The 15472-nt window shown below is 42.4% G+C and overlaps 1 protein-coding gene across 4 annotated transcripts in view; it reads left to right on the forward strand.

The window, feature by feature from the left end:
- Positions 1-8553, forward strand: part of GALNT18 (polypeptide N-acetylgalactosaminyltransferase 18) — a 520203-nt gene extending 511650 nt beyond the window's left edge. For all 4 annotated transcript variants that reach the window (XM_045016612.1, XM_045016609.1, XM_045016610.1 and 1 more), the window contains one exon: positions 8130-8553. In XM_045016612.1, the coding sequence (XP_044872547.1) occupies positions 8130-8276 (147 nt within the window). In that variant the 3' untranslated portion in view covers positions 8277-8553. The remainder of the gene's footprint in view (positions 1-8129) is intronic.
- The last annotated feature ends 6919 nt before the right edge of the window (positions 8554-15472 follow it).

Genomic DNA, 15472 nt, shown 5'->3' on the forward strand with positions numbered 1-15472 from the left:
GCAGCCTTTGAAATGTGAATCCAAACTTGGCAACTGGACAAGTCGTTGTTAATGAGCTGAACCAAAGTTCTAAATCCAAATACTCCTCACCTTTGGGTTATTAGAAATCTGGATCTGAATTCAGCTCTGTTAGACTAAAGCTAGCTGCCTTGTTTAGCTGCAGTTCATTGCTGTAATGAGGCAGACAGCATCATTACAGCAACAAACTGCAGCTTTCCAAAGCTATAGCATTAGAAATGGAGGTTTGTGCTTACTGCACCATCAAAATAAATGGCAGTTTTGCAGTTTAATTCAGTGACAGCAGGATTGAGCGCTAAATGTCTCACTGACTAATCAGCATCAGTGGTAGTAGCCACTTTTGAAATTGGTAAAAGTTTAGTATTTATATTCCATGAAAATGAACCCATGAATGTGTGGGACATAAGTAATGTCTCTGTAGAAACAGAAGGTACTGCAGGTCTCTGCAGAGATAAAAGTAGGTTTCTGTAGATGAACATGACCAACAGGAATCAGAATCTGGAATAACCTGTTGCCTGTAGTCACAATAAAAAAAAATGCATTGCTTTTTAAAGGCAGTCGGCTAAAAAGATGTTGTCAACTCAACCAAAGAGTTATTCCCTATATGTGTCACCGTTATGTTGGCATGTCCTGATCTCAGCAATCTCTGTAGTGAAGGCCATCTTCAGTAAGTGGTTCACAGAGATCCAGATAATTCAGTATTTGCTCTAATTTAAAATGAAGCTGCTTCATCCCATGCACACATCAGTTTTGTGTTCCAATTTGGCAAAAATCTGACCCGCTGAGATGTATTTGCTCCAGTGCTCACAGAAAGTGAATTATAAACTCACATGCTTCAGTTGGATAGAAGTGATATATTTTATACACCTCAGATTGTCAGGTTTTCCCACAATCTTTGTCCATGCTTTGGTACAGAGGCAATTAAACAAATCAAAGATCTGATAACACGCATCGAAGCTGGGACCGCACCTGCAAATATTTTGGGTCATTGACTCTGATGATAACAGAAAATTACAAACCAGTAAATGCTTGAATTCCATGTAACATATGTTTTCTGGGATGGGACTACTGAAGGCAGCTGGAGACACGGTTTGCAGGATCTCTTCCCACAACCCTGGAACAGACACCGTTAAGAAAGCTAAATACTGGACTGTACCCTTCTCAACTAGAATCATATATGCACATGTAATTTGTTTTTTGTGTTTTTGTAAAAGAGATCAGGGAAAATAACATTCAAACTCTTCAGCTAGCTAGTAAATCTTACCATAACAAATTTTTCAAGGAACAATGGGCCTGATTTTCAGAGATGCTGTGAATCTGCGCCTTTCATTTACTGCAGCTTAATGGAAACCTGCGTTCTCCTGCAAAAGCCTTCAATTAGGGCCCAGTTTTGCAAGGATCACTGTTCCATGTGTGGTTTCTCCCTCCACTAGCCCAACTCCCATGACAAACATATTAAGGAAGGTTGAATCCCATAAAAAAAAAACACCCCACATCCATGATCAAACAACAAATCAAAGGAGCAATTTTAGATAAATTCAGCAAAGGCAGTTACATTTAAATGTAATTAATTATCAGCACCCTGGACTCTAGCATTCACTCAGCAAGGCTGAACCATGTGTGACTGTAAATTGGTGTGCAGCAAGCTATTGTACATTGCTTTTTGATTACTGAGAGCCAGTTTCTAAAAGCCTTACTCTTGTTGGGTAGCACTGACTCGCAAGAGTAGCCCTATCCAGCGCAATGGGACTTCCTCTGTGAGTTGGTGCTACTCACTGCGTGTGGGGTTTGCAGAGTATATAAAATGACTCTCTCAGATGTCACAACACAAGTCTCTCACTAAAGAAAAGCTAAAAAATAAACCGATTGTGTACAAATGCCATACAGTAAATGCAAACTCTAAAGGAAGACTGTATATTACAGCTAGTGGTTCACAACCTGGGTACATGTACCCCTGGGGGGTTGCAGAGGTCTTCTAGGGGGTAAATCAACTCATTTAGGTGTTTGCCTAGTTTTACACCAGGCTACATAAAAAGCACTAGCGAAGTCAGTACAAACTAAAATTTCATACAGACAATGACTTGTTTATACTGCTCTATATACTGTACACTGACATATAAGTACAATATTTATATTCCAGTTTATTTATTTTATAATCATATGGTGAAGATAAGCATTTTTTTCAGTAACAGCGTGCTGTGACACTTGTATTTTTATGTCTGATTTTGTAAGCAAGTCGTTTTTAAGTGAGGTGAAACTTGCGGGTACACAAGATAAATCAGACTCCTGAAGGGGGTACAGTATTCTGGAAAGGTTGAGAGAGACTGTTCTAACAGGTGGTGCTGAGTGTGCTCAACTCCTGATGAAGATTTTGATGGGATGGGAGAATGCGGACAGAACCTGGCAGAAATATATTTGTGAGATCCAAACCATGTAAAGGTTTGGATCTCACAGCAATGTGTACACGATAACTGCTTTAATAAAGTATTAGAGGGGAAGCCGTGTTAGTCTGGATCTGTAAAAAGCGACAGAGTCCTGTGGCACCTTATAGACTAAAAGACGTATTGGAGCATAAGCTTTCGTGGGTGAGGCAGGTATAAATATGCAGGCAAGAATCAGTCTAGAGATAACGAGGTTAGTTCAGTGAGGGAGGATGAGGCCCTCTTCTAGCAGTTGAGGTGTGAACACCAAGGGAGGAGAAACTGGTTTTGTAGTTGGCAAGCCATTCACAGTCTTTGTTTAATCCTGAGCTGATGGTGTCAAATTTACAAATGAACTGAAGCTCAGCAGTTTCTCTTTGAAGTCTGGTCCTGAAGTTTTTTTGTTGCAGGATGGCTACCATTAAATCTGCTATTGTGTGTCCAGGGAGATTGAAGTGTTCTCCTACAGGTTTTTGTATATTGTATCCCTGATCATGCCACAGCACACCTGGTTGCTGAGCTCTGTGACTTTATCCTCATGCACAATTATTTCAAATTTGGTGACAATATATACCTCCAGACCAGTGACACCGCTATGGGAACCCGCATGGCCCCACAATATGCCAACATTTTTACGGCTGACCTGAAACAACACTTCCTCAGCTCTCATCCACTCACGCCCCTTCTCTACCTACGCTACATTGATGACATCTTCATCATCTGGACCCATGGGAAGGAGTCTCTCGAAGAATTCCACCACGATTTCAACAGCTTCCACCCCACCATCAACGTCAGCCTAGACCAACCTTATATTCTCACCAGCAACCACACACTGCACCATAGTAACTAACTCAGGAACCATGCAAGAAGCCTCAATGCCAACTCTGCCCACATAGCTACACCAGCGACAACATCACGGGACCTAACCAGATCAGCCACAACATCACCAGTTCATTCACCTGCATGTCCACCAATGTAATATACACCATCATGTGCCAGGAATGCCCCTCTGCTATGTACATCGGCCAAACTGAACAGTCCCTACATAAAAGGATAAATGGACACAAGTCAGATATTAGGAATGGCAATATACAAAAACCTGTAGGAGAAAACTTCAGTCTCCCTGGACACACAATAGCAGATTTAAAGGTAGCCATCCTGCAGCAAAAAAAACTTCAGGACCAGACTTCAAAGAGAAACTGCTGAGCTTCAGTTCATTTGCAAATTTGACACCATCAGCTCAGGATTAACCTCGTTATCTCTAGACTGATTCTTGCTTGCATATTTATTCCTGCCTCTGGAAATTTCCACTACGTGCATCTGACAAAGTGAGTATTCACCCACGAAAGCTTATGCTCCAATACGTCTTTTAGTCTATAAGGTGCCACAGGACTCCTTGTTGCTTTAATAAAGGCATTGATAATAAACAAAAAGAGAGTAATCCATTCTTTTTAGAAACATTCTCTTTTCCCAATCTGTTATGATGTAAAATTTGACCTACACTTAAGTGCCATTGGAGAGGAAAAGGCTAGGGAGTCCTGCTTGATATGTTGCACAGCACTCAGCAGTTACTAGTAAATATCACCCTTATGGGTAGTACTGGAGCTGAAGTGGTGGCTAATATGAGGGAATTGAGCTGTTCCAGACAGCACAGAAGCTTTTAGCGAGATGAGTTTTTCTACAAAATAGAAACATGAAGGTTCAAGTCTTGTTAGAAACAAAACAGCTCTGCTTCTGAGCCCTGGGGCACGTATGCAGAGAACAATGGCTTAATCTCTCAGAGGGGCAGCAACCACACAGGTCTGGCCCTATTGAGCAGGAATATGGAAGAAAACTACTCTGAAGCACAATAGGGGCAAGTGCAGGCTTTTTCTTAACTAAAGTGCCCTAGTGAAATAATCTAATTGATTTTTGTATATGTCTAAAGAGATGGCTTGCTTGAGAGGTCAGTGTATTGTCTTAATGGTAGTGACAATGCACATACCATATGGTGCAAGGCCTGGAATAGACCGAGCTATATAATTCATTAAAAAAAAAATTAACTAAATAACTCTGACTCAGGACACGCTGAAAAGCAATGATAGAAGTAAGCCAAACCCAGGTCCTAGTAGCAAATATATTTCCAAGTCAGATCACTACTGAATGACTTTTGCAGTCTGTCTGCTTCATTACTGTTTGGAACACGAAAGCCAAATGCAAACAAAGGTGCCATTTTATTATATTCCATAGGAAGTTTACAACAACAAAAAAAGCTATGAAAAAATGTAATGGCTTCACAAAAGATTGCATTACAGCAAACGGTGCAGTCTCCAGCTGAAGGAGGACAAATTGTCTGTCTGCGTTCAATATATATTTCAGCCTGCAACTGCTCCTCCAGCACTCATGTCCCCAGTTCAGAGGCAAAAACTCCAGAGCCCAAGCTAATAGTTCATTAGTTTCACGTGTAAAAAAAGGTGCTACGGTGCTTGAATCTGGGGAGGGTTACTGCAGAGGAAAACAACAGACTTGCTGTCCAATTGCCTAGAATTGGAATAAAGATAATTTGAGGGCAAGAGGCAGCTGAAAGGGGAATAGAAATAGTTGGGGAATCAATAAATCCAGCCTTCACTGTGTGAATAAAAACATAATGAAAATGGTGAGGTTGAGGCCTGATGCTCCAGTAAGGTACTGAGCATCTTTTTGGGGGGGGGGGGGGGAGGGTGTTCTTGACTCCCTGTGGCAGCGTTAGGCCTTTTGACAATTGAGAGCATACACCTACAAAGCGGATTTCAGGTTTCAGAAGCACACTATTAGCATAGAGCCCTCACTGCTGAATTAACTCTATATTTCAATTCAATACATTTTGTTATGCTCAATAGCTATTGGAATGTGAGCTAAAGCAGCGTTCTGATTTATTTTATTATTTAGGTGTACCTCAAGTAAAGTCAAAGTCATTTTTCACTAACGCATTAATGATTTTCATCTATAATCCACACACTGGTGACGTGGCATTAAAGCACAGCTGTCCCTGTGAAATCTGTCCTTTCAGAAGCTGTTCATGTGGGTTTTCTATGCACAAACCTGAGTTCCATGCTCATTTAACATACATAATGGACACCCTGTAATGCAGTGCCTCTCAACTTTTCCAGATTACTGTCCCCCTTTGAGGATTCTGATTTGTCTTGCATATCTCCACGTTTCACCTCACTTAAAAACTAATCGCTTACAAAAATCAGACATAAAAATTCAAAAGTGTCACAGCACACTATTACTGGAAAATTGCTTACTTTCTCATTTTTACCATATAATTATAAAATAAATCATTTGGAATATAAATATTGTACTTATATCTCAGTGTGTAGTATGTAGACCAATAAGTCATTGTCTGTATGAAACTGACTTCGCTAGTGCTTTTATGTAGCCTGTTGTAAAACTAGGCAAATATCTAGATGAGTTGATGTACCCCCAGAAAACCTCTGCATATTCCTGGTTGGGAACCACTGCATTCGGAGGCACTCAGGCCCAGATTCTCAAAGGTATTCAGGCATCCAACTCCCATGGAATATCTGAGCTTCAGTGCCCTGCAGGATTGGGCCCCGCAAGACTAAGTCATTTCGTGCATCCTTTTTATTTGTATTATAACGTCTGCTCTTTATCTTAGACGTTGAAGCTAGTGAGCTTCCCCTTGTCAGAATAGGCCCACTTTTTTAATGTGAAAATAGCCGTTTAATTGAAATCCTTCCTGAAGGGCCTGATCCAAATCCCATTACACTCAATAGAAAGATTCTTGTTGATTTCATTCAGCTTTGGATTGGGGCCAAAGTGACAATTGGGGTGGGAGAGAGGAGCAAATGGCACGAAATTAAACTTGGACCAATTGCATGTGCCGTTCCATACAACCAATGTTATGAATTTCAAACAGTTGTAGTGCTAAGGGAGGTCTAATCTCCCAGGGGACAGCCACATGGAACTACCATTATTACTATTAATGGGAATCACACTTGTGCTGCAGTGGAGGCATATTAAGGCTGAATGCCAAGCACGGCAATCAGTGAGAACTGAATCTGAAATTCCCATCTAAACCTTTCAGAAAGGGTTTATGGGAGCCCCTGATTTGAATTTTGTAGATTATACTAAAAATGGTCTCCCTTATTCAAGCCTAACCACATTTAAACTTCAGAGCTGTCAAACCTAATTATGTACCTTATTTGCCTCTCCCAAGAAAAAGGTTTTAACTGACGTTCATTTCTCAGGGGAAAAAGTGCTTATTATAACTGCTGCTCACTCCAGTCATACATATGGACACACACCAGCACCTGCCTGAATGGTGTGGAATCATGTTCCAAATGGCATATGTTATTGCTGAACAGCCTTCCCTGGGTAACACATCTCAGCATTTCTATCACATTTCAGTTAAAATCCTTGAGGTTATTATGGCGGACATCTGTGATACTGCAACTTTATAATGTGAAGCCCAACACAGGCTTCAGCAAATTGAAGAGAAAAAACTAAATGTGAGTTTAAAAAAAAAAATCGTACTAGATTTTTGTCCTCTATTGTAAACAAATACTTGACGTGTCTAGGAGCAGTTTCTGTACCTTAGCTGCATTAATCTGGGGCTGATGGCTTACACTCCAATCTTTGATTTTCAGACACCACCACTGGTAGCTAGCCTGCCTGCATGAGAGAAACTTTTTTTTCAGGTCACTGTGCTAATTGCCCTGTAAACCTTGGAAGAATGGCGTTAATACATCACAATTATCATTGTTAAACCAAGGAGAGGAACAAATTGCACCCTGAATTGAAGGAAAACTAGTAATTTGTCATCTATCTACAATTAATCCCCTGGTGACTCTAACCCTAGCAATTTAGGGTCTGATCCTGCTCCCAGTGAAGTCAAAGAGAGCAAAATTAGGCCTTTAATTTGGAATATACAGGCTGCAAACTGAATACAGAACTGACACGGTATGTAAACAACATGTAATTAATTATGATGTCAATAGATAGCCTAGGCATCATTTGTAAACAACATTCTAGACCTTGAGATCTGGCAAGTACAGGACTTACTGGGTCAGATCGTTGGCTCTGTTAGAGCAGCTAGATGCTGCTCCAGTAGCGCAAAGGAGCGACGAAGCCTGAACAGGGAGGGCCTGGGTAGTACAGATTCATCTTGCTGGCTCTCCAGCATCCAGTTTAAGGGGAATGGGCAGACTGCTGCTGTATTCTCTCCCCAGCTACTGGAACAGAAGCCTTGGGGCTGCTCTAAGGGCTTGTCTACACTGGCACTTTACAGCACGGCAACTTTCTCGCTCAGGGGTGTGAAAAAACACCCCCCCGAGCGCTGCAAGTTTCAGCACTGTAAAGTGCCAGTGTAGACAGTGCACCAGCACTGGTACTATTCCTCTCATGGAAGTGGGGTTTTTATAGCACTGAGAGAGCTCTCTCCAAGTGCTATAAAAGATGTGCCCTGCATTGCATCAAGGGCTGAACTAGCCCCTGGATCGCCCCAGGATTAAGGATCCATAAAGGTAGTGTAAAGCCACCTTCTCTCCCCAATCTAACACTACAGTGCACCTCAGTCTGGCCTCTTCCACAGTAAATAACCATTCAAAGATGGGCTTTTGATTGCTAGTCTAACATGAAACATCACACATTAAAGACTTGGCATTAATCAAAACTGGTTTTCCTTTTCTTTTTTTTTTTTCCCCCAAGGGAGGTCCAATCCAGAACAGAAAATCCAAGCGTTGCCTGGAGTTACAGGAAAACAGTGACAATGAATTTGGATTTCAGCTGGTCCTTCAGAAATGCACTGGCCAACGCTGGTCTATAACAAATGTCCTGAAAAGCTTGTCATCCTAACTGATTCTAAGAAACTCTTAATTCAGTCCTTTTGCTACTGTGTAGCAAATGTTGCAATGTTGCCTGCTCTACTGTATCTTTTCTTCCCCTCCTCTCCCCCCCCCCCTTTGATTCTTTTTTGCGAGTGTGTGGAAATCAGGTTTGTGGGCTGAAAATATGGACTTTTCATAATGACATTTTCATGGCATTTATAGAGATGCTGAATGACTGGTGATGGTAGGCTATCCTAAAATATTTTGCAAATGTAAATAGGGAACAAATGGAGAATATTTATAACTCTGACAATAAAATTTTATTGGTTTAAAAAAAAACCCAATTCCACTGCCTCTGTCTCTTTTGGGGATCAGTTTGAAAACAAGTCAGTCTGAACATTTTCATTGGTTAGGGGTCATCCTAGCAAGAGGCTTAGCACTTTCAACTCTAAGGATGAAATCCTGGCCCCACTAAAGTGAATGGCGCTTTGCCAGTGGGGCTGGGATTTCACCCCTAATGACTTATCGAGAGGGATGGATTCTCAGTGCCACACTGGATCCGATCCTGCCAAGGTCATGGGGATGCAATAGGCACCATCTAGTGGTTATGAAGCAAGTAAAGCTGGGTTATAGCCATTCTGTAGTAATCGGTAACATTTGCTTCCCTGCATTCTTATGAAATCAACTTTACAAAACCAAAAAGCAGCCTTACATCAAAGTGTTCATTTAAATTTAAAAGTCAGTATATGATACTTTTGCACTGCAACGGGGTGGCAGGGAAGGAGACGTTGTTCTCTATTCAAAATGTACATCACTACTAAGGTGACACCAGTATCATAAGCATTAATGATTATGGCTTATGGTTTCTCTGGGTAAATGAAGTAATGGCTGGAGACTTATGGGATTACTTATAAATTGGACTGTGAGTCAAACAGTAAATTTAAAGCTAAGATGCTGCTTGCGACAGCTGTAATTTTCTTGCTCCTTCAAGGGGGCTCTATTTTTTTCTTAGGAAGGATGGTGGGGCAAAGCACTAGAAGAAAGACTTAAAATCTGCTGCAAGAGAAGGCAGAGTCACAACAGGGATCAATTCACGTTCCCATCTCGTTAACATGATTCAAAATAATACAGAGATAATGTTACCTGTTCATCTAAGAGCGCATGCAGACTGGTGCAATTCTACAGTGCAAAAGGAGTTGGGGAGCTGCAGAAGGAGGATGGAATTTTCAAAGCATTCAGCACTGACCTAACTTGGCTTCCCAGGGGAGTTGCCCCGTCAGATTCAATGGGAACAGATGCAGGCTTGCACTGACCACTCTTGAAAACCCTAGCCTGTGCAGTGTGAAATGCCACTGGTTGGAGGCTCCCTGCAGGAGTTACACAGGGAAGGGTTGGGGAAGGAGGGACACACCAGGGGAGTGGAAGGGACAGTGCTGGAGGATCAGCACTTTTGGATCCTTTGTTCCTTCCCAGGCATAGAGACAGTGTGCTAAGACCATGGATTCCTCTTCAGCACTGAGACTGCAGTAGCAGCTGCACTCTAACCCATGGGACTGTTTTTCCTCTCCCACTTCTCCCTCCCCTAAGACAAGTTATTCAGACCACACCGGGGTGATGATTTGGGGTAATGGCAAAGTAGCAGCTGCAGTGGGAAACGAGCACACTTTCAGTATAGAGTTTGCCTTTTTCTATTGTTTACCTTTAGTGTAGTTTGGTTTTACTTCCTACCCCTTCTTGACATGTGGGCAGAGTAGACCAGTGTTTAGACATAGGACCAGATGCCAGGACACTCTTTGTAACACTGTCAATGACTCTGTGAATTTGGAAAGTCCTGGAAGAAAAATTTGGCCACTGTTGTCAATGGAAAGAATCTAACAGCCAGGATTTCCATTTATGCTGTTTACTATGTGCTGCTGCTGTTTTTGCAAGTTAACTGCGTGGCGCTCCGAAGAGAATCTCTAGCACCACTACTGCCCCCTGCGGCCTCTGATGTTCCAGAGGTACCCACATTACCCCCACACTGGTTTCTTTAGAGACACTGCAGAAGTAAGACTATAGCATCATACTAACAGGTACCACCATTGGGCTGCTCCTTCCCCGGTGGGACATTCTAATACTCTTCTAAACAGCTACTAAAGCACAGTCCTGAGTACATCTCCTTAGCCCAGTGTGAGGCATCTTGCTGTGGCCAGCAGCTTTCTCTACAGCACTGAGATGTTGTCCAGTATAGCCACAAAGTAATAGCACAGCCAGTCACTTGGCAGCAGCCACTACAGTTCAGTGTAACACCAGTACTTTCATTATAACCTTTTGTTTTCATACGTGCATAATTTTCTTTTTAAAAAATCTGCTTTTTCACTGATTCTTTTGTCTCAGCCCAGATGTTAATTTTTTTTTCCGGTTGATGAAAAGGAGGTGTGAGGAAGTACCTGCAACCCCTTTTCTGTTACCGGCATGAAACATATACACTTTTGCAGCATTAAGACACGTTTCTCACCAACAACAGAAAAACTGCTGAATTCAAAAATGGCAAATGGCTTTTGGGCTGGGGTGGAGGGAGAAACAACAAAAATCAAATAATAAGGAATTGGAAGAATATCGCTAACTGAAACACAGCATAATACACCAAAAAATGCCAAGTATCAGAGGGTAGCCATGTTAGTCTGTATCCACAAAAACAACGAGGAGTCTGGTGGCATCTTAAAGACTAACCGATTTATTTTGGTAAAAAACCCACTTCTTCAGATGCATGGAGTGAACATTACAGATGTAGGCATTATTGCACACGAAGAGAAGGGGGTTACCTTACCAAAAATGCCAGTTGCTTTCTACCTTCCCACTAACTGCTGGTTTTATCAATTGCTTTTTGATAAACGTGCTGCTCTCTGGCTAACCTGTCCTTCCGGAAAATGTCTCCCCCCAAAAGGTGTGAATTTGCCTTTTTCTTATTGCATTCACCTAAGTGAGGTGTGACGTGTACTTCAGCCTGTAGCACTTGGGCAGTCACATCAGTGTTGTGTGGGGGAGGCAGAGGAGAGGGCTGTTAGTTGGGAACTCACTGACTGATCACTGAGTTTTGTTTCCTTTTGGTTTTATATAGAGGTGAATTACCTCTCTTTTATTATTCTATTTGCTCCCTTTTTATTATATTGTTTGCTACTTTAAGTGGCAATCAGAACCTCTCCTGAAGACTATAATGTGCCAAACTGCCTCCTACAGACTGGCTTCACATTCAGGGCCACACTATTCTTAGTATCATTGTTCTTAATAGCTGTTTAATAAGTCTCAGCAGTTTGTTTATGTAAGAGTATCCCTCTGCTATATATAGTTACCACACAGTGGTGACTAGGCATGCAGCAGAATCTTTCTTCTATGTACAGGGACAGGTGAAGGTACCACTGATATCTGTGATAACAATTGGTGAAGGTTGACTATACCGCTTATATTCTGTGGGCCAAGTTCTGAGGTCCTTAGGCTTTCTTTGGACAAGTAACTGAAGTTTCCAGATCACAGGCCCTGATACTAATGGGGGACTTCAATCACCCTGACACCTGCTGGGAGAGCAATACAGGAATGCACAGACAATCCAGGAAGTTTTTGGAAAGTGTTGGGAACAACTTCCTGGTACAAGTGCTGGAGCAACCAACTAGGGGCAGAGCTCTCTCCTCTTGACCTGCTGCTCACAAACAGGGAAGAATTGGTAGGGGAAGTAGAAGTGGGTGGCAACCTAGGCAGCAGTGACCATGAGATGGTTGAGTTCAGGATCCTCACAAAAGGAAGAAAGGAGAGAAGCAAAATATGGACGCTGGACTTCAGAAAAGCAGGCTTTGACTCCCCTAGGGAACTCATGGGCAGGATCCCCTGGGAAGCTAATATGAGTGGGCAAGGAGTCCAGGAGAGCTGGCTGTATTTTAAAGACGCCTTATTGAGGGCACAGGAACAAACCATCCTGAAGTGCAGAAAGAATAGCAAATATGGCAGACAACCAGGTTGGCTTAATAGTGAGCTTAAACTCAAAAAGGAAGCTTACAAGAAGTGGAAATTTGGACAGATGACTCGGGAGGAGTATAAAAATATTGCTAGAGCGTGCAGAGGTGTAATCAGGAAGGCTAAGGCACAATTGGAGTTGCAGCTAGCAAAGGATGTGGAGGGTAACAAAAAGGGTTTCTACAGGTATGTTAGCAACAAGATGAAGGCCAGGGAAAGTGCGGGACCCTTACTGAATGGGGAGGCAACCTATTGACATGATGTGGAAAAAGCTGAAGTACTCAATGATTTTTTTTGCCTCGGTCTTCACAGACAAGGTCAGCTCCCAGACTGCTGTACTGGGCAACACAATATGGAGAGGAGGTGAGAAGCCCTCAGCGGTGAAAGAACAGGTAAAGGACTATTTAGAAAAGCTGGATGTGCACCGGTCCATGGGTCCAGATCTAATGCATCCAAGGATGCTGAGGGAGTTGGCTGATGTGATTTCTTCCAGCCTGGAAGAAATGCTAAGCATATAATACGGTACAGCACAGTCCATTCACTAGGGATGCAACTGGAAAGGGCAAAACAGATTTTGCTTTTCTCTTACACTCCTAGACACAATTGTCCTTTACAACAGCTACTTTGTGGGGGAGGGGGGGTTATGAGCACTATTATGGTTTGAAGGGCGAGAGATGGTGAGAGATGGCAAAAGTAGAAAGGAGAGAGAAGAACTACAATCTGTTTTATTTCATCCCAGTTTCAATGGCTCTCCACACAGTATGGGCAATTTTTTTAACTGAACCAGTCCACAAAAGACCTTAGTCTGAATCCTAACCACACTGCAACCACTATATTCAGGGACCAGAGAAAACACTTAGCAGAGCCAAGTGTTTCATCTCCCCCAGCAGTAAACAAGTCAAATTCTGTTGTGCAGCCATGACTCCCCCTGAAATTAATTCTGCTCTGATCTGCATGGCTGCAGCGCCTATTGATTCCCATAGGGCTTGTATCTGTGGGACTGAGAGCAGAACTTGGCCCAAGATCTCTAAAATTGAACATAGACCAGGCTAACCTCATCCATCCAGGGTAAGAACACGGTAGTTAATGGGGTTTTACCAAGATCAAATTTAGATCTCGCGACATTTAAAAAAAAATTATATATCTAGGCTTGAAACTGCACTTTTTAATGTAATGGTTTAAGCTTTATTTTAAAATTTTAAAAAAGCCTACACACGACCCATAGGGTATGTTTTACTTTTTGTCAAACACTTACATATTTTAATATCATGGCTTATAGGAAAGGAGCAACAGCATTACTAGTCTTTATTTGTATTATGGTAGCACTCATAACCCCATCCAGATTGGGGCCCCACTGTGCTAGGTGCTCTCCACACCTAGGCAGACACAGTCCCTGTCCTGAGTCCAGGACCGGCCCACAACATTTTGGCACCTGAGGCAGGGAGCTCAAATGACGCCCCCATGCCCCCTCGCTTGGGCCAAAACTTTGAAAGGTCTCAATTCTGCCTTCTTCCTGTTTTACTCCTCTCATGCTACTGCTCTGCTACCTACCCCAATAAAGGAGAACTAACAACTTAAAATGCCTGGTTCAAAAATTTTAAGTAACACTTAACTTTCAAATGCCTGAACAGCAAATGTAACTTTTCTTGTCTGCATAGTAAACAGTGGCATTTTTATCTGTTTGAATAATCAAAGTGGTGCTTTCCGTGCCTTCTTGGGTGCAAAGATTTGAACTGCTTCCTGAAGGTCCACAGTCTGGGCCAGCTCATCAGGGCCACCCAGAGGATTCAGGGGGCCTGAGGCAAAGCAATTTCAGAGGCCCCTTCCATAAAAAAGTTGCAATGCTATAGAATATTATATTCTCATGGGGGCCCCTGTGGGGCCTGGGGCAAATTGCCCCACATGCCCCCCTCTCCCCCCCCCGGGAAGCCCTGCAGCTTATGCTCTATTAAGATGGTTGCAAAGCCGACCAGCCTCTCCTGTGTCCTTGTGGAGCATCGATGTGTTTTTATTAACTTCAGCTTGGAGAAGCTGTGTTCTCCACTGGCAACTGTTACAGGAAGTGTTAGAAGTATGTGCAGAGCAACAAAAGCATTTGGAAAGAGGGTGGTCATCATATTTGTGCACATATATTCCAGAACAGCCTTTAGAGTTGATCCTGCTGAAATATATCTTTGAAAGAGCTTTCAGTTCATCACCTAAATCACTTGCATCAGTATCACGCATGTCATCACATGTCAACACTGTCTCTAGTGCCCTGCATTGCTGGTGTAGGTCTTCTTCAGGTATAGTGAGGAATTTTGGAATATCACACAACATCCCAAATATACTGCTGGTTCTTGAGCTGCATGAAACGTTCTTCAACTGACTGTATTGCACAGTCTAGAACCTGGTTAAAGAATTCAACTTTGAATTGTTGTTTGGGGTCTCTTATGGGATTATCCCGTGCTCGTAATCAAAATGTCGTCTTCTTCGGTGACTCTTGTATTCTTGAATGGGTGGAAAAATAGCTTCAATGTGAAGTTCCTCTGCCAACTTCTGTGCACTCTTCAGAACATTTTGAAACCCCTCATCTGACCGGTAAGACTGTAGGTGTGACTTTGCTTTGTCCAGTTGTTCCATTGCTCCAGATATATCGAGGTCAACACCTTGGAGTCTCTTGCTTACAACATTTATTTCAAACAATATGTCATGCCGCAACACTAAGCCACACAGAAATTTGAAGTTATGTATGTTTCTGGTGATTCCATTTCCCTCTGCCACTGTTCTCCCACAAACAGTTCCTGTCATAGCATTATCCTCCATAATGGCATCATCTATCTTCCCAATTTGGTGTTTGATGGGCTTTATCGCCACCACTTGACTTTCCCATCGTGTGGCACTCAGTGGTTTCAGTGTCAGATAGGATGTTCCCAGATGTTGCTTCAAAATTTGCTATCGATGAGTTGATGCAAAGAAAGTACGTAGATTAAATTCAGCAGCCTCACTAGAAGCTGATGCTGCATCACTGACCACCAAGTTCAATGAATGAGAACTGCATGGGACAAAAAAAGCTTGAGGGTTTAACTCTCGGATCCGAGTCTGCACTCCTCTGTTCTTTCCTCTCATGTTGGCACCATTATCATAGCCCTGACCTCTCATGTTAGCTATCACAATTCCTGTATCTTCCAGCTTTTTAAGAAGCACATTTGTCATATCAGTTCCTGCAGTATCATCAATGTCAATAAATTCTAGAAA

The sequence above is a fragment of the Mauremys mutica genome, chromosome 4 (genome assembly GCF_020497125.1).
Source record: "Mauremys mutica isolate MM-2020 ecotype Southern chromosome 4, ASM2049712v1, whole genome shotgun sequence".
NCBI lineage: Eukaryota > Metazoa > Chordata > Testudines > Geoemydidae > Mauremys > Mauremys mutica.